Source organism: Motacilla alba, chromosome 1 (assembly GCF_015832195.1).
Source record: "Motacilla alba alba isolate MOTALB_02 chromosome 1, Motacilla_alba_V1.0_pri, whole genome shotgun sequence".
Taxonomy (NCBI): domain Eukaryota; kingdom Metazoa; phylum Chordata; class Aves; order Passeriformes; family Motacillidae; genus Motacilla; species Motacilla alba.
In genome coordinates this window covers 17,242,379-17,268,690 of record NC_052016.1, presented here as the reverse complement: position 1 = coordinate 17,268,690, position 26,312 = coordinate 17,242,379, and the positions used below count along the sequence as shown (strand labels likewise).

The 26,312-nt window shown below is 38.6% G+C and overlaps 1 protein-coding gene across 6 annotated transcripts in view; it reads right to left on the bottom strand.

The window, feature by feature from the left end:
• The window catches only part of ROBO1 (roundabout guidance receptor 1), a 693,788-nt gene that overhangs the window by 86,804 nt on the left and 580,672 nt on the right, over positions 1–26,312 (bottom strand). For all 6 annotated transcript variants that reach the window (XM_038135498.1, XM_038135488.1, XM_038135479.1 and 3 more), the window contains 2 exons: positions 3,864–3,984; positions 523–661 (listed from right to left, as the gene is read on the bottom strand). In XM_038135498.1, coding sequence (XP_037991426.1) covers positions 523–661; positions 3,864–3,984 — 260 coding nt within the window. The remainder of the gene's footprint in view (positions 1–522; positions 662–3,863; positions 3,985–26,312) is intronic.

The following is a 26,312-nucleotide window of genomic DNA, read 5'->3' as shown; positions in this document are numbered from 1 at the left end:
TTTTAAGAGTGTATTTTAATTTTTGGCCTGAATTACAGCAATAACAAAAAAGAAGCTAATTGGAAACTGAGCAACAAAAACATGCATAACCAAGGAGGCTTTCTACATTGCCAGACTACATTTTACATCAACTGCAATTCCAATATATACTTCTTGATTTTGTAATATCTTTCATTTGTTATACATTCTCCAAAACTTTTAGTAATCACAAGAGACTCTTCAGGTGAAGAATTAATCTGCATCTGATACTACTGGCTGCACTTCACTGTTTTATGTTATATTTGTCATGTTTTATGTTATATTTGTCATATGTTGTCACAACAAAAACTTGAAAAAAGGCCATTCTTAAGTTTCAATATAAATTGTAAATTCAACTAGAGCTCAGTGCTAATTAGAAATGTTTTAATGGATCAAACCAGGGCTTTTGTATTTAAGACAAAGAAATGCTATCTGTCAATCACTGAATGGCCCTATGATACACCAAACTAGATGTTATAAAAAGGGTAACTGCAAGTACTGCACCTTGCTTTTGGCAGCTCTCCGTCATCTTTCCTCCATCTAACTGTAGGGACTGGGTCACCTCTTGCCTCACACTTGAACTCCGCACTGTCATCCACAGTCACCGCCAAATTGCTTGGTCTCTTCACAAAAGATGGTCTCTCTAAAGGGAAAGGAAAGGAAATTAAGGGTTATTCCAGCAGTTCTGTGTCCAGATTTCACAGGATGTCTGTGAGGTTGCTCGCAGGTGTCAGCAGCAGCAAGCATTCCATGCAATAATTTCCAATGCTGTATTTGAAAGGCAACTTTTTCTTTCACCAGCACACATGGAGTAAAACAAGTTAAAAAAAACCCAGAATGCCCTCTCTGTAGTTTTTGTTCATCAAAACTGCTGCTATCCCAGACTTAAATTGCAGGACATGGATGACCCAAGTCCTGGCTCACCAGAGTCAGACTAATTGCTGCATCCTTATGCTCAAACTTTCTGGAACAAAAAGGTGACCTCAGTACAGGCTGTGTTGTTTTGGTAAACTCTGGGAATTTCAGGAAAGGTGTTGATACACTTTTCTACCTGTAACAGGATTCAAAGCTGTAGGTTAGTGGGCCATTCATACCTTCATAACTTCATGCCAGGCTGCACTGCAGTGAGGTTTGCACACTCCCAAGGAAAAAAGTGGTTTTAAGCAATTTCTCGAATATTCCAGGAATGACCCATCTAGAAGAACAGCACCAGATGACAACAGCATGTCCATAAAAGAACTGGGAAGGTTTAACAGGAAAGTGTTTGGCAGGTTCCTTTGCCTAAGGCAGATGAACTTTTTGTCTATAAACCTGTGAAAACTCTGAGGGAGTTGAGAAGGCAGTTGCATGTTTTGACTTGTATGTACTAAAGATATAAATATCATCCCCCTGGAACTGCAACAGTCTGAGGCCATTGGCACCATCAGGAAGTGTGAATACCCAAAAATACAGCACAAATTTCTCACAGGAGTGCAAAACAACCAGACAGAAGGATAAAGAGACAATCCCATGCTCTTCATGTCTCACATTTGTGTTTGAGAACAGCAGTTCTAAATATTACTCTGGTTTTGCAGACATAGAAATTCAATATTAAAAAAAAAAAACTTCACGGCTCAAAAAGGAAATGTGAACTGAACAAAACCTTATTAAAAAAAAGCTTCCTTTATTCTCGAGTATGTCCAGACCAGCTGGACACTTGTGTTGTAGAAAACTTAACTTTGCTGGCAATGGTAGAAAATAATGTTAAATGAACTAGCAAGCTGTCAGTTCTAGCCTGAGTTCATATACAAGAAGTGAGAAATAAAGCAGAGATCTACAGACATGAATCTAGCTGTGAATTAAAAAGATGCAAATATAGACAACTCCCTAACCTGGCCCCTTTCTTGTAGGTGTCGAAAAAACCAAACCTGAGTGTAAGAAAAGAACATCCAGATCAAATCTCAGAGTAGGAATAGTTTGGGGAAGAATATTTAACTTAACTATGAAAGAGAAAAAAATACTGATCTGGTAAGACCAAGACTGCTGCCCACAAGAGGCACATTGTTCTCCAGAACAGTTTCCTCAAGGAAGAGTAATGGACTTCCACGAGTTTTTGTCTGCCCATTTATAACACTCTTACTCAAATGCAGAAATGGATAAGGGAAATCAGCACTGATTTAAGAATCTATCTTTGTCACATGATTATTTGGTACATACAAGGAAAGCTTAGCAAGGATCACTTTGAACCTTTCTAATATTACAGTTTCTGGCACGCAATCCTCCCTCTGATCTAAAGCAGAGACCTAGAAGCAAAAGTTCAACTTCTAAATAACCAAACCTCATAAATAGAAGATTAATGTAGAAAAAATTTAATATATGAAGTCAGCATATTACTTGTGCTTTTTCACGCATATTCAAGTCTGAGTTGAAAGAATAAGGTGTTTTAAAGATTTCTAGACACAGGCTGGCAAGACACTCAAAGCTTTACTGACCCACTTGAAAACAAAACCTCTCTAGTTTCCCCAGGCTGAAATTCTGAAATATGTCTGAAAGGAACAAGAGATGAAAAAAAAAGCCAGACAGACCTCTGCTTGCAATGCACTCCTCTCACAGGTTTTTAGCAAGAGAAGTAATTTTTCAGCCTAAGCTATCAAACAGTCCAGCCTATGATTCCCTGGCTGGCAGCAGTCTATTGATGGGCTATTACATGGTGCAGTCAAAGAGGAGCCTGGTGCCAGGACTTTACTCATGTATTTACAACTTACTTTCAAGTTTAGATTTTGCTGGAAGTTCTGAAAGTCTATTTATCAATAAACTTCTTCCACTAGTGCTTATCCAAAACCAAAATAAAACAGTACAAGGGATCACAAAGTCTTCCTCAGCTTCTAAAGGGTTACACACCACTTTCTTCCTGGGTATTCAGTTTGAACAATTTTAAGATGGCATAAAACCTTGTTTTATTTAAGAAACCCCTGCTTCACATGAAACTCTGAACAGGTTTTCAGGTTGCCTGAGTCCTACCTCAACAATGTAGGGAAGACAGGTAAAAGTGCCCAAGACAGACAAGACAGCTCTTAAACATGAATTGAATAAAAATAAAACCACCAACAAGCTACTATGACTGCAGCAGCATTGTGACAGAAACCAGTATGCTGTGAACCAGGGCTTGGATGGTCTCATCCTGTAAAAGATGCAAGAGCTATTTTTCTTTTTTGAGAAACAATCAAGCTATCTCAAGCGTCCTCTACTTTAAACTAAAATGGGACATATTTTGAAGGAAAAGCACCTTAATTCTCCTATGCTAAAGGAATACTGAGCCTGCAGGTGGACCTACAGCTTTCCTTCTGATGTTGCAACAAAACATGCAATATTCAGCCAAGCTCAGCTATCTTAAATGAAAACATATTTTTTGATGCTCAGAGGGACTATCAATAGGATCACTTGAACCAGCAGATCTGTTGTAGTTTTACAACACTCAGCACACTTTCCTATAAAGGAAAGGATAATTGTTCCAAATAGAAATTTAGAGTAATTCTGATTCTCTCCAGTAAGAAAGAAAAATTAAGCCTCTGCTTCTTAAACTTGTTATTTTTTGTTTTGCTAATATTTCACAATACTGATCCAGTCATGGACACTGGAATTATTTTCAGTTTGAGCATTAAATACAAAAGCATCTTAAAATAGGAAAAAATTGTCCCAGTGGGCTGCAGAGCCATTACCTTCCTTCTATTTACTAGATCACAACCATGAGAAGAACATTTTCAGCACTGAAAAGGAAATGGATTAGAATAATCTTTAGAGAAAGGTTCACTCAAAAAAACAAAAGATGGACATTTTCATCAATGGAGTCTAAAAGGAATTCTTACCTAAAACAGTGAGCTCTGCAACTTCACTTTCTCGTTCTCCAACCATGTTTGTTCCAACACAAACGTATTTGCCAGCATCGTTCTTTCTTGTGTATGTGATCATGAGCTTTCCTCCTCTGATCTAGGACAAATCAAGGATAACAAAAATAATTCAACATGAATTATCAATTTAATAATAATAGCTTAGGAAATATTTTGTTACAGATAATAAAACAGAACAAGCCATCTGTGGTTTTCCATATCACATAAGAAAGTGGAAAAAAATTACTATAATTCTAATTTCCTTCTCTTATGCGAAAAGCTTGTGTTTTAGTTTTACATCAGTATTATTTTAAAATCTCTGAGATTTCAAGACTTGTTAGTTTTTTCTTCATTCTGTGTAACTTATTGTTGGCTGCTCACCAGCCTGTTTAATGCTTGTTAGCCAGAAGGACTACAGTTCCTTCCCATGTACTGATACAATCAGGTGGAGAGTAAAAATTAGCATGAGACATAAATCTCATTTTCACATCAAGTGCTACAATTACTTTTCCTTGACAAGAAATATGTGCACGCTATCCTGATGTTGGTCGTGCTCATTATTATTCATGAATTTTGTGTTTGTTTTGGTTTTCATTTCTTAAGGAAGTGAAGGAAATTATTTATTCTTTAGTTCTTCACCTTAAATAAAGTAAGTTTAAACGCTGATAAGCAGATGAGCGGAAGCAATTATATTCTTACTGGGAAATGAATAACATTCTGCTCTTAATTTTGAATTCAACTTTTGGGAGATAGCAGAATTCCAATAACCCCCAAATCAGAAAACACACCTTTGATTCCAAATCTTATTATGTTATATAAAAATCCACATTGAATGCATATGAAAATACCTGACTTTTCTTTAAAAGGATTCTATTTACCAAATGGTTGAACAAGTTGCAAAGTTCACCAAAATATAACAAAATTTGTGTGGGCAGCTGCATATGTACCATGTTTACTTTGATATCCAAAGAAAATTCTTTAATTACAGAAAATACATTCTGAAGTGCACATATGCTTACAAGCCCAATCACTTTTGAAAGGCTCTGCAGTTCAAGCCATGGGTGGAAGTAGACAATAAATAAAAGCCACATATGAAGCTACATGAAAGGCTCTAATGTGGTCAGTGACAAGGAGGAGAGTGTTCTCAATATGAGGTATTTAGCTCCAGTTGCCTGCAGCTAGAAATCTATCCCTGGAAATTTGACATCTCGAGTAGTGTTGGGCTCTGATTGTCATTGTAGGATGTACAGGCACAAAGATGACAGTCAGTTATTGAGATAAATGGACATGCACGTGGAGTGTAGACAGTGTTGCATACAAATTTCATTCTGTTGCCTTTGGCACATTGCTTGAGAGCACAAGAGAAATGTCCTTTATCATTCAGAAAGCTGGTAATGCTGAAATTTCAGTGGAGATTTGAGGCATGAGGAATGAAAAAATAAAGGTGACCTGCAAACACACATATTTCAAGAATCCATAAGCAGTTTTAGATTGCTGACTGCCTGAACTGGTGAGCAGGGAAAGAAGATGTAAACTATAACTAGAAGTCTTTCTGTATTTATTTCTGTTTTACATCTCCCTAAATCACAGAAAGCAATTGATTTTCCAAATAATGTATGCAAAGGATTCAAAAAAAACCCCTGATTTTTGAATGACTTTCACTTGCATTTTGAGGTATTTGTATATCCAGAAACATATGCAGAAATATATACCTTTTATGTATATAAATACTGACCACACTGGATAGAACAAAAAAAAAAAAATGTATTTATATGTCACAAGAATTTGTGACATCTCAAGTCATCTGATGATTTCAAACCCACGTGAACTGAAATCAGTGATTTTTGTGTATGTCTTCAAAGTCTAAATTCTAGTGACACTCAGTAGCATTTATGCTCCTCTGTTATTTTATCCCTTAAGAAAATCCCATTCAAATCCACCACAATATGACACAACTGCATATCTTGCACAAATTGTAACCTTAAGCAAGTACAATCCTAGGAATTTCTTGTAGGAATCGCTACAAGACTCTCTTCAAAGCATAGATGGAGAGAAGCATTAAAGCAGAAACATATGAAAAACTAAAAAGTCATTCAAAGCTGCTTTTCTTGCAAACTATTTGAGATTTAGACAAAAAAGGAGACGCAGAGGAAACACTCCCTCATGGATGTTGAGGCAAACTTCCTAAGATGTGACATGCATGCTGAAGGAGGCTCACAACATGGAATTCTGAATGCACGTGCAAAGGGGTTTCTTTCGTTAGGTTGGTTGATTTCCTTAAAACATGAGAAGGGTTTAGAACTTTCACTACAATGACAGTTATTCCACATGGAATTGTGATAAATTACACAGCTACAATAAAATGTCCCACCACTGAATGTGGAATTACACATGGCTGTAACTGGAGCAGTCACAGATGGCTAGAAGGAAGTGAACTTCCCCTGGTGGGCAAATAACAAAATTCTTCATTGCATTTTAAAAAATCAGGTACCCACCATCTCAGTAATACTGGACAATCCCTCCAGTTTAATAGGACATTGCAAATGCAAACTGCAGCTATGAACAATTTATGTTGTCTATGTGCAGTATTTCTTCTCAGCAGTTAATCCCAGACATACCTATGGACCACAGACCAATGGCTTTAAGTAAAAAAGTACACAATGGAAGACATGCATGTGAAATTTGGAACACATAAAGAATCACTACTGAATTTGTCTTACTAAGTTCATATCCAGTATTTAGAGCTGTAAATAGTCAAATCACCTTTGGAGACAGTATGTGATATCTTGCAAATTACAACTATTCATAGTCTGTGTATACTTAACAGTTAATGAAGGCATTTTAATTTGAGTGCTCTGGCTCTTCTCATATTTTTGCCCTTGTCCCAAAATACACCAGCTGGACTTTATAGCATCAAATGATATAATTTGCAAAAGTGACAGGCAGTGAGTGTACCATTACATCCCGAACTGCCTGAAGAGTTGTGACCATGCTGAATACCAAGAAATGCCCTTTCTTCCTAGTAAACAAGATACAGAAAGCAATTCTATTCCACTACTCAAGTAGATATGGTTGTGTCGTGGGAAAAGAACGGCTTTGCTAACTGCCAAAGCTAAAAGTCTACTTCTGGAAGTAAGTGCCATGTTTCATTTAAACCAAAATGAAGTCAAGGCACTTTATGACTTCTCTTGCCTCTTCAGAATTTTGTTCTGTGCCTACCAGCAAATCTATCAGGGATTTACAAGTAGGATAATACAAGAATAACACTGAATTCTGGTAAGAGAAAAAGATTGTGATCAGCATTTCACAGATGATCTTCAGCTGCCTGTAAGATGTATGAATTATTTTATATATGCTAAGAAAATATATGATGGCATGGTGAGTTACAAAGACTTTTTGAAAGCTATTTTCTATGACCTGCCTGCCTGACCATATTTTGCTCCTCATCAGTAAATTGCTCGTTCAAGCAAGTCCACTTAATTTATTTCCTTAAACAATAGCTGGAGATGTTCACACAGAAAACTCTAGGCACCCACAGGGTTAACTAGGTCCAGAATTGTAAATTATGGCCACCCAGCAGCAAAAAATCATATACAAATAATGAATCAACTCAGTCAGCCAATAAATCAAATCCATAAAAACTTACCCAAGGGTTCTACAACATACCACCAAGAATTCAGTATAGCTGTACACACATATATTCTTATTCTGAGACCATATTTTATATACCTATGTGCGTTGTGTATATGTGTGTAAATTTCTGCATGTATAAATTCATACCCATCTGTCTGTGTTATGAAATATTTTTATATATGTGGGTGATTCATTTACTTTTCACAGAAATGTGATATGAAATATGAGACAGAATGAAGCGATAAAAGAAATGCTTGGGGAGTCCAAATATAAATGTGAGTGACATTTTCTTTTAACTTTCTTTCAGTTTCTAGTTTATTTCTATTTAATAAATGAAATCTGCTCTGTTGCGAAATAATTTGAAAGCGAACAAATTAATAGGAAAAGCAAATTTAGATTGCAGAATGGAATACTGACTTCTTTTGGTATAGCCAGGGTTTCTGCATATGTGATATCACAAATTTCATATATTTTTAGTGTTCTACAGTACAGCATACACAACAACCCATTTTCTTTCATTTTCTATATTGAAAATGGTGGCCATGTAATATTAACCTGCCAGACACTGCCTTTGCTTTAAAAGTGTACCATCTAATTATGAATAACAATACAACAGTACAAGGTGAGTCCAGGCAATTGTAATTAATAGTGTCACCAATGGCATATCCAAGTAAAATAGAGCTTTCATTTCTTAATTAAGAAACATGGAGTTTGTTCATTTCTCTCTGTCTGGTCTAGCATCCCAAAAAAACCATATCACAACTCATCATTGCAGGAGAGGCTGTCGGGCATGGAATGCTAGCAGTAGAAGGCAGCTTTGCAGTTTGAACAAAGTTGAACAAAAAGGAGTACAAATTACTATCTATCTTAATTTTTATTTAAAAACTTGTATCTTGATCCAAGCCTTGTGAATCCCGTATATTCTTCCCTACCTATTATAGCATGCTTAAATATCAGACATTAGACATCAAAATGTGTTTGGAGCAGGTCTTCAACAATGACTAAAGTTTGTTCTTGTTTAACTTCAAAGTTCAGACAGACGAGTCTGTCCTGCTTTCTGTTCCATTCTCTGGGACCCCAGGAAGGTACATGCTGCCTCCTCCAGATCAAACACACAAAAAATTCTATTTGAAAGTAGTCTGAAACATTCTTTCAAGTGGTCTTCCTGCGTTGTAAATCTGTCATGACAAAGTGCAAGTCAATTGTTCCCGCTACCCTACAGACCAACAAAACAGCTTTGCAATACAGACAGGCCTGAAGGCAGCCTAAAGGAAGGTGGAAAATGCATAGGAAGGTGGCTTTACGTAAAAAGAAGGTATTTAAGGTATATAAAATGACAATAGATTCAAGCTGCTGCTTCTGGCACCCCTGCCAATCTGATACATCAGAGGCAGAATCGGATTCAAGTCCGTTCATAAGACTCCTTTTCCCACTTTTCTGGCCCCATTATTAATGGCTGTAACTACAAGAAAGTGGATATCTACAAAGGCTTAAGGGTTATCTGTGTCCTGAATTGTCTAATGAATTCAGAGGCAGCTGACAGTTATTCGGCCAGTGGCATTGTCACAAGACACCAAATATCAGAATTACTTTATGTGTTTGATGCTTCACCCAATGAGACTGTAGAAACAGCCAAGATATATGCAGAATTCCAGAAAGCAAGATCAGAAAAGAAAAATCCATGCCTCAGCACATGTGATTTTCAGAAGTTTGAAACTGTAACAATTCCAAATTAACTTTCTATAAACATTTGGCTTTTGTTAATCACAAAGGATGATTTAATTCAGAGGCAGATTTACTTCACAATAATCCATATTGGCTCACATTAGTCAGAACTAATTTCTGAGCAGACAGCTATGTTTATATTGCAATATTTGAATCGGTAAAATACTTCTCTGAAATGCTTTCACAGCTACAGTACAAAACATTTTCTATGCAATACTTCCTTTCTTATTATGAACCAATATTAAAATCTTACAACGAGAGCATGTTACTACTATCTTCATGGTCTTAAATCTGTTCTACAAAGATCACCAGAAAAATATAAAAAAGAAGAAGCAAATGCTTCATAAACTGTTTTTCATATTTTTACTTATTAAGTACAAAAAACACATTAAACTCAACTAACGGACAACACTTAGGCACATTTTACGTGTCACTAAAATTATATCTAGAACTATCAATCTTTCTGCAATATCCAAAGAAGGCCCTGCATGGGAATGATGAGTTTACAATGACAACTGTGAAATTTCTGCAAAGCTGTAGATTTAACCCAATGCATAAATTTCCCCTGGATGCACTGGTGCACATGTAGCTTTCACTACAATCAGAGATTGAAATCAGAAGTAAAAGTGAACTTGAACTGAACTCAATGTCTGGTATGTCTTCATTTGCCTTCCCTTAAGCAAGTCAGAGGATTTGAAGTATCAGTTACACATGAATTTTCTTTTAAGCATCACCACTACTGTGTTATTAACACACATCCAAGGATAACATCTCAGACCAGCCAGGGTTAATTTTCCACACAAAACCTCTCAGTTTTTAATTACCTTACCTGAAGAATCACAAATGTAATAAAGAAAAATAATACTAACGAACCACAAATTTTAAAACATATAAAAAAATCCTACCTGGCAACCATAAAAGAAACTACATAACCCAAATCTGCACAGGAATTTAGCAGCCTGTTTCCCACTGTAAAAGAAAGACCAAGGTCACTCTGAGGGGCTGTCTTAGAGTCACTAAGGTTGAAGACAAAGGCCCACCTATATCACCAGACCTGACTCTGCATGTGGCAGATCACACCTACACCCTGCAGACAGCACCAGGGGTGGAGGGAGGAGAGTACAACCACAAATTTCCAAAGGGGCCCAGACTCTGCTGCTGTTTCCAAGGGAATTTAAGTTTCTGACTGTCATTGCAGGTATTGACAATATTGTCATTCTCTTCTAAGTCTGAAGCTAATGTTGGCAGGATGACAACATGGATTTAAGACAACTGTCTATTGTGGTGTGTATTTCATCAATAGAAAATTTCCTACTTTTCCCTATGAAAAGAGAAGCTGTGCAGAGCCCAAGTCTTCAACAGCAGAGTCCTAATGTTCAGTTTCAAACTTTAGAAGGATGGATAGGTAAAACTTCACCAAGACTTGTAATCTGATGAAAGACATTTCTCAGAGTACACATTTCTCACAGCCATCATGCTAAAATACAGGGTTTTCCAAGGTTTTATGTAGGGTCTTCTAAAGGGAACTGTTCTGACAGGACTCAAGTTATCAAGAGATTTGAAGTAGAAGTTTGTGGACCCTCTTCTACCATGAGCTCCTACAAGAAAATGATAGGCCTTCAACATGCAAAACCAAGGATCTCCTAGACTTACAAGTACAATTGTGAAGCAACAACAAAATCCTCACAGTTTGAGAGGAGGGAATAGAAATGAATTATTCACATTTTTCTCCTGGCTGGTCTGTGCAGCAGGTCATTATTTTCAGCTGTGGCTTCAGTCGCTCCGCGACCTTCTGAGATGCAGCAGTTTTGGCTCAGACTCCCACTTGTCTGGAAGAGAAGGCACATCCCCTCTGCGCCTGGCTGCCCACTCCTGGCTCCTCACTCAAGGGATGCAAATCTCAGGCTCCCGAATCCTTCCCTTAACCGCTGCACTTCCTGCACTAAATTGCCTGTGAAAGCTTTCCTCCCTGGAGCTGGCACAGCAGCTTCCCAAGGGAAGAAGGATTTTCTTAGTTCCTCTGGGGCTAAATCTGAGCTCTTTATGGCAAAGAACATGCACTGAGAACCAAACTAAGCAAATAAAATTAGTCACAGGTGACTAAAATGCAGTGGATTCTTTCATACATTTGCAAATTTGTATCTTGACAGTTTTAAATTTTGAGAGAGATTGGACTTTTCATTCAAAACATTTTTCTGTAAAAACTTTATGATCAAGTTAACTCTCAAAGAAGTTTTGGTCCTGCCAACTAAACACTACAAATAAACAAGTATTTTGCAAAAGTAACCTTGAAAAAAAAAACAAACCTAAAAACCTACTGATTTTCTGTCTTTTGACGAAGATGACATGCCATGGAAATGAGACCACACTTCAGAAGAAGGATATAAACCCATGTTAAATTCCTATTGCATTTATCTCTGAGTGAGCCTAAGTTTAGGAAAACTCTTTTATAGTAAATGCTGTTCACAAAAAGTTGCAAAAACATTAAACTTATCCCATCATTTGTCAAAAAGAGAAGCATATGCCCTGCAATGCTGATTTTCCATGAGCAGTTAAACACAAAAGTCATATATTAATCTGCCACATTTCACTCTTCCATCACTGTTCACTACAGCTCTCGTGACTGCAGCACATGCAAATCATAAATCACAGATTTCCGTGTATTTTTTGTGGTTTGCACACAAGCCTTGTGTTACAGGACTGAGGCAAAAACCTGCAGTCACAGGCAACCACAAGCAAATCCTGAGTGTAACTTTCATTATTACTGAAGGACTGCTGAAAAACCACTGGGCTAGACATTACAGCTACAGAAAGCTCTCTGCCTGGAAGATGCTAAAATTAAACTCACCAAGAATAAGGAGGAGAATGTATGCACAGAGAGGCAAAGAACAAACCCCCCAATTTCCCCAGCTCACAGAGCAGCCCAGAATAATTATTTTTGTGCTCAACTTCAGATCCTCCAGAGAAACTCCACAGGCAGGGTATGACCTGCAGATCTTGGTCTGTTCACATTCTCTGTTGCCACAGACTTTACAACACAGGCTGATCTTCAGGAACACACAGTGAAGCCAGGAGCTACTTGGAGCTTCTTTCACTCCTGAAATAAGCCAGCCCAGGTTGCAACCAAGCAGAACAAAGCATACACTGTTCCCATGCTCTACATGTGCGGGGAGCAGTGCTCCCTGATGCTCACATAAGCCCTCCTTTAGCTGTGACAGCCCCTGAGCGCTGCTGTCCGTGGGCTGCTGCCAGGCTGGACACTGAGAACACGCTGCCCTCTGGTCTGGCTCTTCCCACCCAGCCCTTTGACTCTGGAGCAGCAAACCCTTATTGCTCAGTGCATAAATGGAAGTGAAAAGGCAGAGAGAAGGAAGAGACCAAAGCCCAAGAAGCAGTGCCTCTCGCCTGGCCGTGCCTGCTGGCGGCTGGGGGCTGCCACAGCTATTCAGGCGGGCTGTGGAGCCCTGCTGGGATAATTGCTTCCTGCACAGCAGCTCCTTGCTATTCTTCCCAGATGCCACAGTGGGTTTAAACTTCTGGCACAACTCTTGTTGGAGTTAAAAGGTTATTGTAAACTGCACCAATGGAAAAGGCTGAGAGAGAAATGTGGCTGGAAGGGAGGGAGAAACTGTTCTGGACACTGAAAATACTAGCTGCTCAGCTTTTCATATTTGTATTTACAAAGCAAACTAGCTGGCCAGGTTCTGTATGGAAATCTGTTTGCTGATGTCTGCTGTTATTGGAACAGGCTTGTAAAAATGGCAGAGAAATTGAAATTACTCTACACTTTATTTTCCTGTTTCATCTTGTGTCTGTCTGCACGCTTCTTTTAGAATTAGTACTATCCTGTCAAAAATGAGAAGCTTCGACGGCTTCTGTATGAGCAGTGTAAAATGGACATAATAAATCAGAAGTAATCTTTACAAAAATCTATCTCACGCTCTGGCTCAATTTTTCAAAAGCAGATGGCAAAATTTAGGAATCCGTGGCTGCTGGAGAAGGCGTGTGGTAGTCAGCATTTCTGCCTGTCAAATGGACATACAGACATGTCCAGGTAGTTGAACTTGCAATTCCACTTTCCAGACCTGGTCCTGAATGCTGATCACCAAAAGGAGCTGCCTGTACCCCTGGCACGCAATGCACCCAGTGCCACCATGGCCCACACGAGACAATTTACAAGTGGGAGCTGCCCTCCACAGAAGGTCTGAACTCACCATTCCTGAGGCACTCTCTGACTCCAATCAGTGCCCCAAATATGCAAAACTATTTAGAGGGAAAATATTTTATAGTGGCATTTCTTTGTGTTGTAAAGACAATGATGCAAAAAACACACACTAAAGAGTGCCAGGGAAAGTTGACCCATGTGAACAGGCAGGGAAGACAGAATTTAAAGGACTGTATTGATAACATCCATGCAAACAAGAGACTTTGTCAATAAGCTTCCCTAGTCTTCTTGTCTCCTTTTCTAACACAAATATTAACAGGATCAGCACCTACTGCAACACATAAACAGATCACAGTATGTCACATGAGTACCCTGATGTCTGCACCAAGGTATAAGCTTACAGAAGAGTTTGTGGACAATAAAGACCATCCTTGTTTATCTCACAGGACACACATCCACTGTTTGCACTTATTGATATCCAGAAAAGCTAAATAATTTATATTTGCCACTCTTGCAAAATAATTTTTAATGGAAGACTCACATTATGGTTTTTGAATGCTGAATAAGCATTCAGAATTAAGGAGGAAGAATCTCAAGTATAAATATAAAAAGAAATATTCAGTGAATCTAAGAAATCATCAAATGTGCTTTGTATTTTGCATTATACTATTAGTGACTATCCTTCATGTGTTTCAACCAGACTTTTTCTAAGACAGCCATATTATTGACTTTGGAAGACAAAAGAAAGCAAATTTCTTCTGAAAGTGGAAGTCAATCACGACCAGATAAGCAATCATTTCAGAGAATGTTTGATAAAGAGTGAAAAAAACATGTTCTGATGATTGCCTTCTCCTGTCCAACAGTACCATGTGTTATTGCACATTTGACCAAAGTACCATAAAATCATAAACAATTTTGTCACTTGCTAAGATTCAATTTCAGTGGATTGCGATGAAATATTCCACGTTTTTCAAGACCTAAGGTTTGGCAAGAAATGTTTGGTAGAACATACCATGAATATTTTTTTTTATATTTCAGAAGAATGTTTAAATATTCTTAAGTTTCTGAAAACTGGAAAAACCTACTAGATTAAAAATTTTGTTCAAGATCTGGCAGGCTGAAAGCACTAAGGTTGTATTATAGATATTATTACTGGCACTTCCAAACATGCATGCCAAGAACAATCTGATATGCAGGCCATTCTATGCATGGATTAATAAACTAATAAAATATTAAAATATTTGCTGTATTTAGAGTTGCCTTTAATAATGCATGAGATTTGGATCTTGGCTCATCTTGCAAACTAATTTCATAGCAGGATCGCCTGGAAGTTACCACAAAGGTATTACTTTATGATCCTCTAGTTTATGATTAGTTTATGAACTTTTCAACAAATGCTTAAGAGAAATTCACCTTGAGGCACAGGACTGGGCCTGACACACTTGTAGCCCAACCAGCAACTCTGTCCCTGAGACATGAGAGGAGACAAAAACCAAAGCAGGAAGAGGGATTAAATGAGACGCACACATCTATGAGGAGCAAAATAATGTAAGTTCATTAAATGTGGACTAGGAAAAAAGAAGGTATACATATAGGATTCCATTGGAAAGGAATTTTATATGCCAAATTAGTCAGGTAGGCACACAGATATCAGAGTGGCTTCCAGTGTTTCTTTTTCTGTACAATCATGTAGTTAAATGAACAACACTTTGCCTTTTCAGAACCCTCTTTCTTGGAACTGTCAACTACTTTTCAAACACTCCCAAAGAGAAAAACCATTGGGTCACACCTAACTGGAGTTAGCACAATTGTTATTACTATTAAAAGATTTCAGACAAGTCTAAGAGACGGAAAATTACATACATCTAACTGAAATGAGTGATTTAAGACTTGCTACCTAAAAGAACCTGTTCAAAGTGTTAATGGAGAGCACAAAAAAGGATACAACCCTGTTCTGGTATCATCTCAACTCTCTCAGCTGAATGTAAAGTGGACAGAGATAACTTCGTATATCATTTGAATGATGCAAATTGGTACCTAAGTGTAATGTTTGTAGACTTATTTTAAAGACTGCATTTTGTAGCAGGTAAGAAGCAAAGAATACAAAGGTAAAAACATAGTGTACTATGGGCTACTCAGGGTTAAAAGTAATCTCTTCCACAAGCAGAAACAAAAAATCCCTTCACGTTCTCCACAGCACCTGAATAAATACATCATCTTTACCTTATAAAACTTGTCAACACTGGTAGTATCAATTCTCCAATGAGAATTTGCTGAAGTCCTTTGAAACAATGTTCAGAGAGAGAATTAACAGATTTTGCCATCCCTTGGTTTCATTATTTCATGATCACAAAACTGATGGCCATTAACAGCACCAGAAGTAGGTGTGGCCAATCAAATGGCCTACGTGTTTTACCAGAGAACAATCTTGGGGGAAAAAATTGAACTCTGCTAGGAGCACATTTAGAATTGTTAAAATTGGAAAAGATCTTCAAGATCTGGGAGTCCAACTGTTAATGTACAATATATTAAAACAATATTGTAATACGACTTGGATAATCTGTGTCAACAGGCTTCTCTTATAAAAGATTCTCTTGGCTGGTTATCAGTGCCACAGAGAAGTATTTGTAGATACCATTTTCTGGATCAACAAAACAAATCCCATTCTAATTATAATCAGCTTATGATCTAACATGATACCTTGCTAAGAGAATTCCAAATAAATAAAGGGTCCTTAAACCTGTCAGTAACGAGAACTTATCCCACGGAACCAATAATTAATACTGACATTTTGTCTGTGATGTGACCACACACTTTTTTGCACTGAGCAGCAGGTATGAACATGTCCGTTTTCAAATTTAAATAGAAAATTCTTCTTCATCTTTTTATTTTTGTTTGTAGTCTTAATTATTAAAACAGGTTGCTGTTTTAATAAAAAGCAGAGATAAAGCTGGAAGTTTTAAAATTTCATGTCTATTTTAACACAAAATTAGGAAGAAACACAATTCAATCTCAAAAATCAATAAGACATATTCCTATAAAAAAATGGGGAACTGAGACTTCAGTTTAAGTTGTGTGCAACAGTGTAGGTTGATAAAGGCTCTAAAAGCACAGGTATCCCAAACATCAAAAGCTGTAATAATGTGTTAACCCTGGTGACAGTCAGAAGAGAAGGGTCAAAGGTTCAGCTGGCATCCCTGGGGGGGATCCTTCAAGGTGAATTTGAGACTCATTTTCAGGGCAGCACAGTAAAACTGACACTGCAGTCTGAGAAATGTACATGCTACAAAGATGAAGAACTGCCTTTTACTTGAACTTGCTATTCATAGCAGTAGAAAATATGGTCTTTGTTGAGATGGTTAAAGTAGGGAGAACACAGTTTGCTACCACATGAGATAGTAAAAGATAACATTTTTAAAGATCGCATATCCTTTTTAATTGAAAATAATTATCAGAGCAGGCTTGCAATTTAATTTATTCTGGTAGCTGCAGCTACTCTTAATTTTGTGTATTTTAGAAGTTATTTCCCCATATCCTACTTAAAAGGTTCAGATTGCTAAAGTTAAGGTATCTCCTGCTGAAAAAAATCGTTACATCTACCTACCTTTATTACCTTCAAGAATAACGGATACAAGAGATGACCAAAGCCTTGGATTATCAGTGACAAAAGCAGAGTAACAGCTGTCACCGCCAGTTGTGTGATTTCTAATATTTAAAAATGACAATGCAAATGATACAGGCAAAACAGGAGAATCTTCTTAGCAGAAACTCTCATTAGAACAAAAATTGAGAATCAATATGCAGTACGTCTAAAAAGCTGGAATACTTTAAGTACCCTAATGACAAACAACCCAATAAAAAGAAGTGAAGCAGTAACAACATTAGCAACAAAAATTGAAGAATGTCGAGTCATTTAGCACGTCAAAAAGAGGCCCCTTCTCTTGCCATAAATTATACTGTATACTCCCCTGGAAAGTATTAGTCTCAGGAAAGACTTGGTAAAACTTACACTGATTTCAGTAATGCCAGAATTCCACCATGAGAGTTCAGGATGTGTGCAAAGCCTATTTTAGTGAACATACAGGCTTCCCATGAGTTATAATCATGCAAAGTACCTGCTCTGTAGACATTCCTAAACTACTACAAACCCCCAAGATCGTTGAATACAAGGGACAATAGTCTCAAAACCACTCTAATGCTTCAGCATACAACTGAAATGACAGAGATGTTTTCTTTATAATCACAGAAAATCTCTAAGTTATTGTAGCTGGGCTAGATCCTGTAAGTATTATACAATCACAAACACCTGGAGTGGAGCATGGCCTGAATGTGAAAGTGAGGCTATGATTCGACTGTTTTGTCTACAAAAAAGAGCCTATTTGTAATTTAAGATGCAATAACACTTTGCACTTTGCAAGGTGGCACAACACAGCTTTGTTGCAAGTGTCAGGCTGCTTTACATGTATGAATGAATTCAGGTCCAGAACTCATGAAATGCTGAATAAGAAGAACTGAATAACTTCAAGGCTTGCCCAAAATCACACAGGAAGATTGCAGCGGCAATCTGCTCTGCTTAGCTTGCAGACTCTCTACCTCACGGCGATCTTTCATTTACTGCACAATAATTTTCTCTGTAGGAAAATGTTTTGCAGCACACTTCTAGAAATCACCTTGCAATGACTGTATAATCTCATGGCAAAAACAGATCTTCTGAGACTCTATTCAGGTTGCAAGTCTGCCAGAGAGCACAAACACTCATTTCTGGAATACCTATAATAAACCATGAAATTGCTTCAGTCAGGTACCTGCAGCTTCTGTGGTAACACTTTATTCTGAATGAGCAATTTTTTTTTTCCTTCTTTATTTTCATTAGGTCTTACTCCAAGAGAAATGCTCAAACTGAACACCACAGCTCAAAGAAATCCTAAGAGACAAATGATTTCATATCAATGGGGAGAGCAAGATGTGCAGAGTTTTAAATGTGAGGTGTGCTGGAGTTTACTCTGAGCCATCATGCCAACATCTTTCAGTTTCAAAAACCTGACATTCTAAATGGCATAGACACTTTGGAAAACAATGATGCAAAACCCCCACAAACTCACAGTTAAGAGATCGTGACTCATCATCCATTTGTTCAAGAAAGCAAATTTCATACTTTGTGAGGGAGGGCAAAGTACTTAAACATGGATATCTCTATGGCTGAAGTTTCAAAATTCAGTATATTCCATGCAGCAGTAGAAATATTTAGAGGTATACACGAGGAAAGCTTTTCACTTTCTCATGCTCTACTTTTTTTAATAGGATTATTTTTCATGCCAAATTTGTGGGGTTTATTTACTCTCAAATCTACTCACTTTTGCTCCTCTTCTCTCAGTGTAACTTACTTTCCCCTGTGCAGCCAGAACCAGGAGGCCAAGCAGAGGCAAGTAGACAACTGACAACAGCAGCAGACAAAGGAAAAAGCAAAGCTGCTGAGTTAGAAAAAACAAGATGAGTACAAATAGATCCAAGGATAACTAACCAGCCACACTTCCATGTTAGAAAAAGGAACAGCCTTCATGTGTCCATGTGGCAAAGAGATTCTTGTTAGATAATGATTTTTAAGAAGGAAAAAAAAAAAAAAACCCAATTAATTGCTCAGTGCAGCATGAGTATTAGCAAGGATTATTCTACAGCTAGATAAAGAAAGAAAGCAGGTTTGAGGGTTTTTTTTTTTGGTTTTTTTTTTTTCCTTCATTTTCTTTTGTCTTTTAAGGCGGACAACCTCTAGCAGGCAGACTTGGCCCTGCATAATACTACACAGGAGTCTGGAATAACACCCTGCAATGTGTGTGTGAATCCCTCACTACTGCACGTGGTGAATATCTGAACTTGGCAGTAAGTAATTGTGAGTATATTATTACCTGGAGAGAGAGAAGTACTCTGTTGGGTTGAGGAAACCCAAGAACTGAGAAATTATTATTTTTGAAGTGCTGTGATTTGGACTAGACTTTTCATATAACCAGAAGCATCACAGGAAACTCAGTAAGGCAAAACTATCCAAACAAAGTGAAATAAGCAAAAGTGAAGTTGACAGAACTTTCAAAAAGTAGACCAAAAAATCAAAGCAAACCAAACAAGAAGCTCTAATCACTTACAGCTGTTCAAGGCTCCAAAAATGGGCACTGTTCTTCTCTACTATTTTTATTCTACATTTTTCTTTTGATTATGAGAACATAATATCTGCAAACTCAGCACACAGATTGTTGAGGTTTTATTACACATGCTTTTAGAGTTAGTGTCATTTTTACTTTACAGAAGTAATTCCTAAAATAAGCATGATACACAATAAAGTCTCAGTTAGCAGTTATCCGATATTTAGATTTTAAGTGACAACATGTGGCTGCTGTGGTGTGCAAGCAAGTAGGAATATCAAAAATGCCAAGTACAATCAAATTTATAAGGTCCACTAGAGACTTTCAAGAACAAAAATGTACCTTTTTTTTTCTCTCCCATCCCCCAAACTGGAGAGGGTTTCAGTGTTTCGAAAAGAGCAAACACAGTGAGGAGCTGAGTTCCTTCACTTCACTGGAAAGACTTGCCACAAATAATACATTGATTTCTGCAGGGTATCTGTTTATTAAAACATGCTTTACAAATGGAGATATCCCGGTATAAGAGCATAAAATAAACCTAAACACAAAAAAAAAAAAAAAAAAAAAAAAAAAAAAAAAAAAAAAAAAAAATAAAAAGGCTGACAGGTCCAGGAGGCTGCGTGAAAGAACCTTGGAAGCCAGAAAATTTGTGGTGCTGTTTTGCACATTTGACCTGCACATTTTCGATATTACTTTGCCACTCTTTGTTTTTGCTCACGGGGAAGAATGAGGAAAGGCACAGCACTCACAAAGGGGCTGGGGAAAACAGCATTTCCAGAAATGGGTTTTTGACTTACAGAAGGATGTCCACACTCTACATTTAAGACTTCCCTGCAGTTGATGAAGGGAGGGGAAGAGAAGAATTAGCTTTCTAAGCCCAGTCTTCATCTTTATTGTCTGTAATATAAGCAAAGGCTCTTTCCTGACTGCTTAGAAAAACTAACCAAACAAAAATGTTTCTTTTTCATTAGCAGAATAAAATGAATGAAGAAATAATTTCCCTCCCACATCCTTTTTTCATCTCTCTTATTCATCCAAAAAACCCCCAACAACGAGAGTGTCAGCCAAACAAAACAAAGAATTTACTTTCTCAGCATAATAAATCACCTTTGCTCCTAACCATCCAAATCATAAAGTTCTACACACCCTGGATAGCTCAAGTAACCTAGTCTGAGATAACAACCACCTGGCTTTTTATTATTTTTTAGGGAGAAGCTTCCCAGACACTATTTCTATAATTTCACATGGTCCCAGAGGTTCAAAACTCCCAGTAAGCCATTTTAACAAGAAAATCCTGATAGTCTAATATCTAGGCCTGTAAACGTCCCAAAACTCAGAGATCTAACACATACTCTATTTGCTTCAGGCATTTATTTTCTTTTACTATCTAGGTCATCAGTTCATGACTAGGGACAAAAGAAATCTGTAGAGAATTTTCACTCAATGAGAAGTTTTCAAATTCCTCTAAGTCCACAGAGTATCTGCAAAAGAGCCCCATTCTTTTTTGCTTCACTTTCACAATGGAAAGTTAAAATCGGTCTAAAATAAAGCTGACCGTAGAAAAATACAGCCTTATTTCACATTAAAGAAGTACTTCTCACTGCTGCTGGGTGAAAGAATACTGAGAAACCATAGTTATGCATGTCTAATGCTGAACATTTAAGTGTTAAGAAGACAAAAATAGCTGGAGCAAAGGACATCACTGATGCAAAAGAACTTTTTTGAAAGTTGGGAGAAAAAAAAAAACAAAAGGAAGAGATAGTCTTACAGCTCTAGGGTCCAATATAACCAGCAATAACTTGGTTTAAAATGCCAGCAGATGAATGACCATAGAGAGCCTTTTAATCTAACACTGAATTTTGATGAGTTTTAATTCCAGTACTTTTGGTTAGTGTGAACACCATGTATAAATCTGATAACCTTACACAGTGGATGACATGACTACCCAAGCATGCCCTTGGGAACACAGTGTGTCAGTTTGGTCCCAAATGCAAAATCTAGTCTCTGTGATAGCCAGCACAAGCCAACAGACCCTGGTGTTCTCCTCACCCCACAGATGTTTGACATTGGGCCACCTTTTGCCCTGCATCATGACAATGCTTCCCTTTCCCCTAATTCCACAGACCAACATTACCTTTCAGAGACATCTGCTGGGAAGACATATCATATCAAGCGTCAACCTAAGCATGGTTTACCCTATGCAGCACAGAAGGCTCAGGACTAATAATGAGCCATTTAAACCAACTAGAACAACGTTGGGCGTTGAGCATGACCCAAACACTTTGAGACTGGTGGGCTTCTTCCTCATAATTTTTTTATAGCAAATGGAGAAAGCAACACAAAGAAGCATTTGGGACAGCTGATGCGTCCGGAGGAGGGCAACAAGGCTGGTGAAGGATTTGGAACACAAGTCTGTGAGGAACGACCGAGGAAACTGGGGTTGTTTAGGAGAAAAGGAGACTCAGGGGTGACCTTGTCACTCTCTACAACTTCCTGAAAGGTGGCTGTAGTCAGGTGGGGGTTGGTCTCTTTCTCCAGGCAGCACCACTGACACAACCAGAGGACGCAGTCTTAAGCTGTGCCAAGGGAAATTCAGATTGGATGTTAGGGAAAAGTTTTTTACAGAAAGAGTGATGAAGTACCGGAATTGTCTGCCTGGAGAGGTGGTGGAGTCACCATCCCTGGATGTGTTTAAAAATAGAGTGGATGCAGCACTGAGTGTCATGGTTTAGTTGAGGTGTTAGGGCATGGGTTAGACTTGATGGTCTTAAAGGTCTCTTCCAACCTAGTGACTCTGTAATTCTCCAATTCCTCAAGAGCTGCAAAGCGGGGCCACATGGGCATTTTCAGGCCATTTGCCTTGGTCTGGCACATGGATGGAGATGTCAAGCTCCTTCTGCCCGCAGTGCCACGGGAGCCGTGTGGCCGCGTTAGCCCCGCGCAGTGCCGGCGCGCTCGAGCCTGTCTCGCAGCAGGGCTCATTAGCCTGGGCTCGGCGCCACATTAACCGCTGCCAGATGGCTGCCAGGCGATCCACAGCCAGCCCACAGCTCACATCTGCCTGACAACATCTGCACAGCCGCGCTCCTCCCAATGGCAAACCCAAAATGCAAGCTGCGAGGGGAGAGCCTTGTAAATAGGTTAGGATTTCCAGTCCACACCAACGTGTAGAATTCGAGCTCTCGCTCTTGGCAGCTGTGGTTAGGGCTGGAAACTGCTCATGGATGTGTTAGAGAGGAGAAGTTTTGTTTCAAAGCGCTGAGTCTGAAAAATGAACTGAGGATGGTCAGACTCCAAGTAGGATGGAAGAAGAGAAAGAGGAAAATAGATACAGAAATAAAAGTCTGTGTGATATTTCTCCACTTCATGTTAGTCCAGGCTATTAATCAGATTTTCTACAACCTTCCAAGGTGAGAGTGGTCCTCTGCAGAAGGTAATGTTTTTTACAGGTCAGCCAAAACCCTAACAAACAACACACAAAACAATGTGACAAATGATAATCAAAGACTGAAAAACACTGAAAAAAGCTTGGATATGCTTAGGATAATTAAAAAAAAAAAACCATACATGGGAAGTAGCAGCATAGCAGAAGATACCCTGAGAACCCTTTGTCTTAACAGAGAGTGGTTGTGCAGATGTGGAAACATGAGTGGTTTAGACATGGCAGGGGAAGAGGCAGGCATGCAGACAGAATAGAGGGCAAAAATGGGAAAGGTGTCCTCATGATAAGGCAGGAGGCAGCACAAGCACTTAGCACACAAAAGAAGGGAGAGGTGATCCAGAAGAAACATCTTCAAAGATTTGTGGAATCTGGAGAGCAAAAAGATTTCAACAGGAGCAACAGGGACCCTGAAACAGAGCTTTAAGTGTGAGCAGAGAACAAGAGTGTCATTTTGGAAAAAAACAAGGAGAAGAAAGAAAAGGATTTAGAAAAAATCTCACAATCCTCTGGGACAGCTGTGTGGTTACAAGTTGTTTTTCACAATTTTTACATTTTTTTCCCTCTTGGGGTGCCAAGTTAATTCACAGCAGCTCCAGCTGCATCACCTGTGGAAATAATATTAAGAGCAGAAGAAATATAAATCATTAACAAAAACTACTCTTGATCCTTGAGGAAGCCACCATTTTAGGGATCAGGAGATGAAGTAAAACGAGAGGTAGAGTGGGAAGCCAAAGCTCCCAGGGAGTAAGAAAAAGGACTTGGAAGAAAGGAAATTGCTGGGAGGCAGCACATATTGGAAATCAGAACAAAAAATCCACTTCTCTTTCTAACCCTCTTGGGGCCTATAGGAAATTGCTTCTTGCCCTTTAATCTGCCCCAAAAAAAGAAAAACAATTAAAATGAAATAAAACCCTGAACTGTAAGTCCTTGCTCCCTGCCTTCCCCTCACCCCCATTGCTTGGTGTGCTGTGCACCCAGGCCATGATCTCTCATGCAGCTCTCCACAGCAGATGCAATATTACCCTTAGAATTACAGCTTCTACAGGAGTGTGCATTTTTTTGCTCCGTATCTAAAATACCTAATTTGGGGAAACGAAGGTGTTAAGAGATTAATGATCAATAAATCATTCAAAAAGAGAGGAGGCCAGAAAAAAAAAAAAAACCAAAAAAAACAAAGAGAAATGGAGAAGAAAGAAATAAGGATAAACATCTTGAATTAATTTGGAGTGGCACCGCAACAGTATGGTTTCTGTCAGGAGCATGGCTGTAGTAATGGGTTAAGACTGTTACTCCACACAAAACACCCCAACAAATTCAATCATTTAAAAAAAAATTCTCTTGATTCACATCTGCATTGCAATTTTCCCCTGCAATTTAACTTTAGAAAGAAAGACCCTTTCCTAAAAAGGGAATTAATTTCTGCTCTTTCCACTGTTCCCTCCAATACTAACAACACTTTCTCTTTTCCTTTTTACCTGACAGTCATAGCAATTTCTTCCACTTCCTTTTTTCTTATGATCAAGGTCACATTAGGATCCACCTATGCAGTTTTAAACTTGCCAAGGCAGGATGAGGCTATGATTGGTCCCACCAACAAGAATGAACACAGCTCTCTTTGACAATTCATTAACAAAAAAAATGGGGCAAGCACATGAAGCATCTTCCTGTGGATGGTACAGTTAAGGAGGTTTTCCTCTCACAACAGAAGATCAGAAGGCTTTGTTTTCACATTTTAAAAAACATTTTCATCACTCACTCACGTAAAATAGCGCTGCATAAGATCCAATAAATGCTGTGCACTTGTGATGTACTATTTAAGGGCCAGGAAAGGAGATGGGAATTGAAAATTTAAGTTGCAACTCATCTAAAATAAGAGTGTAAGTCATTCAAAACTGTTGATGTCACAAGACAGCCACACAAAAAAGGAATGAAAACCTGTATGCATTATTCATCTTGTAACTTTGATCTTTAAAGCTAAGAAACTTGAACAAGGAAAGATAAATGGCTTTTCAAGCTTTTTCTTTTAAAAATCAAATGAGGATGATTCAGGATAAATGAGAGATAAGAGTTAATACGAAAGAGGGGGAAATTGCAATCACAGTGCTGCATGGAAGTTCCAATGCAAAGGCTTTGCTTTTTGTGTTCAATTACAAAGGATTTCTTTCTTAGGTACCAGTATCCTTTTTCATGTATATGTAAAAGATTTTACCTATTAAAATTTCATGTTCAGTATGCATAGCTTTTTTCTTCTACCACCTATACCATGACTTGATGTGAACAATTAGGAGGCTTACTGAAGCAGGGGCTACTAGTGGTCATGGGGCAGGAACAGACTCAGCTGTGAAATGCTGACCTACAAACCTGGCTCAAGCATCAGCTTGGTCTGGAGCTTATGCAAGATATATACACCTTCTCCTTCTGGGAAAGCACTGATAATTAAAGGCACCCTGACTGCATCCTGATTTCACTGAGGTTAGTCAATTATGCAGGCATTGCTGCTAAAACATAAGACAAATTAATACATCCAAAAGCACATGGAGGTTGCCTTGTCTAGATGGAAGAGCCACAAACCCTCTTCGAATGCTCTGCGCTCCTGAGAGTTTGTAATTATTGCCAGTTTTTGCCTAAAGATATGCTCAAAGGCCCCACCATCTTGGCTAGATTACTGATGTCAGCATCTTATGGAGAGACAGCTGCATTTGGGATTCACAAAGCAGGCAGAGCAGCAACACAGCTCCTCGAGGGAGGCTCTGAGCAAACCTGACACAGACAGACACTGCCACAGCCATCACAAATCACAGCACACCAGCCATTTCCAGCAACAGCAAAGCCCAGGGAAGAATGCCTTGATTTCACAGCTGCTGCAGGAGGGTTTGCTTATCTGAGCGTCCAAATTGTTACCTCCACACAAGCAGATATCACTAATTAGGTGATAGAGCCAGACAGGCTGGGTGAATGCGAGCACATGTTGTGAGATGGAGGAAATGGCTGGGGAATGAGGTGAAAATTTGGTGAGGTGTGTGCTAGGAAGGCAGTGGGAACACCGTTGGAAAAGCAGTGGGACATTTCAGGGGGTATAGCAGGAAGGGTACAGAGTGAGAAGAGAGTGAATGGAGACACACTGAATTCACAGGCTTACAAGCAACCAACACTGACTGTGATTTCTGTGGGTGCCTGAGCAAGTCATTGCTAATGGCACTCGCAGCCACTGACACTCTGCCAACTGCATCCAGACAAAATACATTTGGAAAGACCAAACCCAGTGATTACAGCAGTCAGCAGAAACTCCACTGATTGCACTTCCTCCTCAGCCTGAGGGAATGCAAACT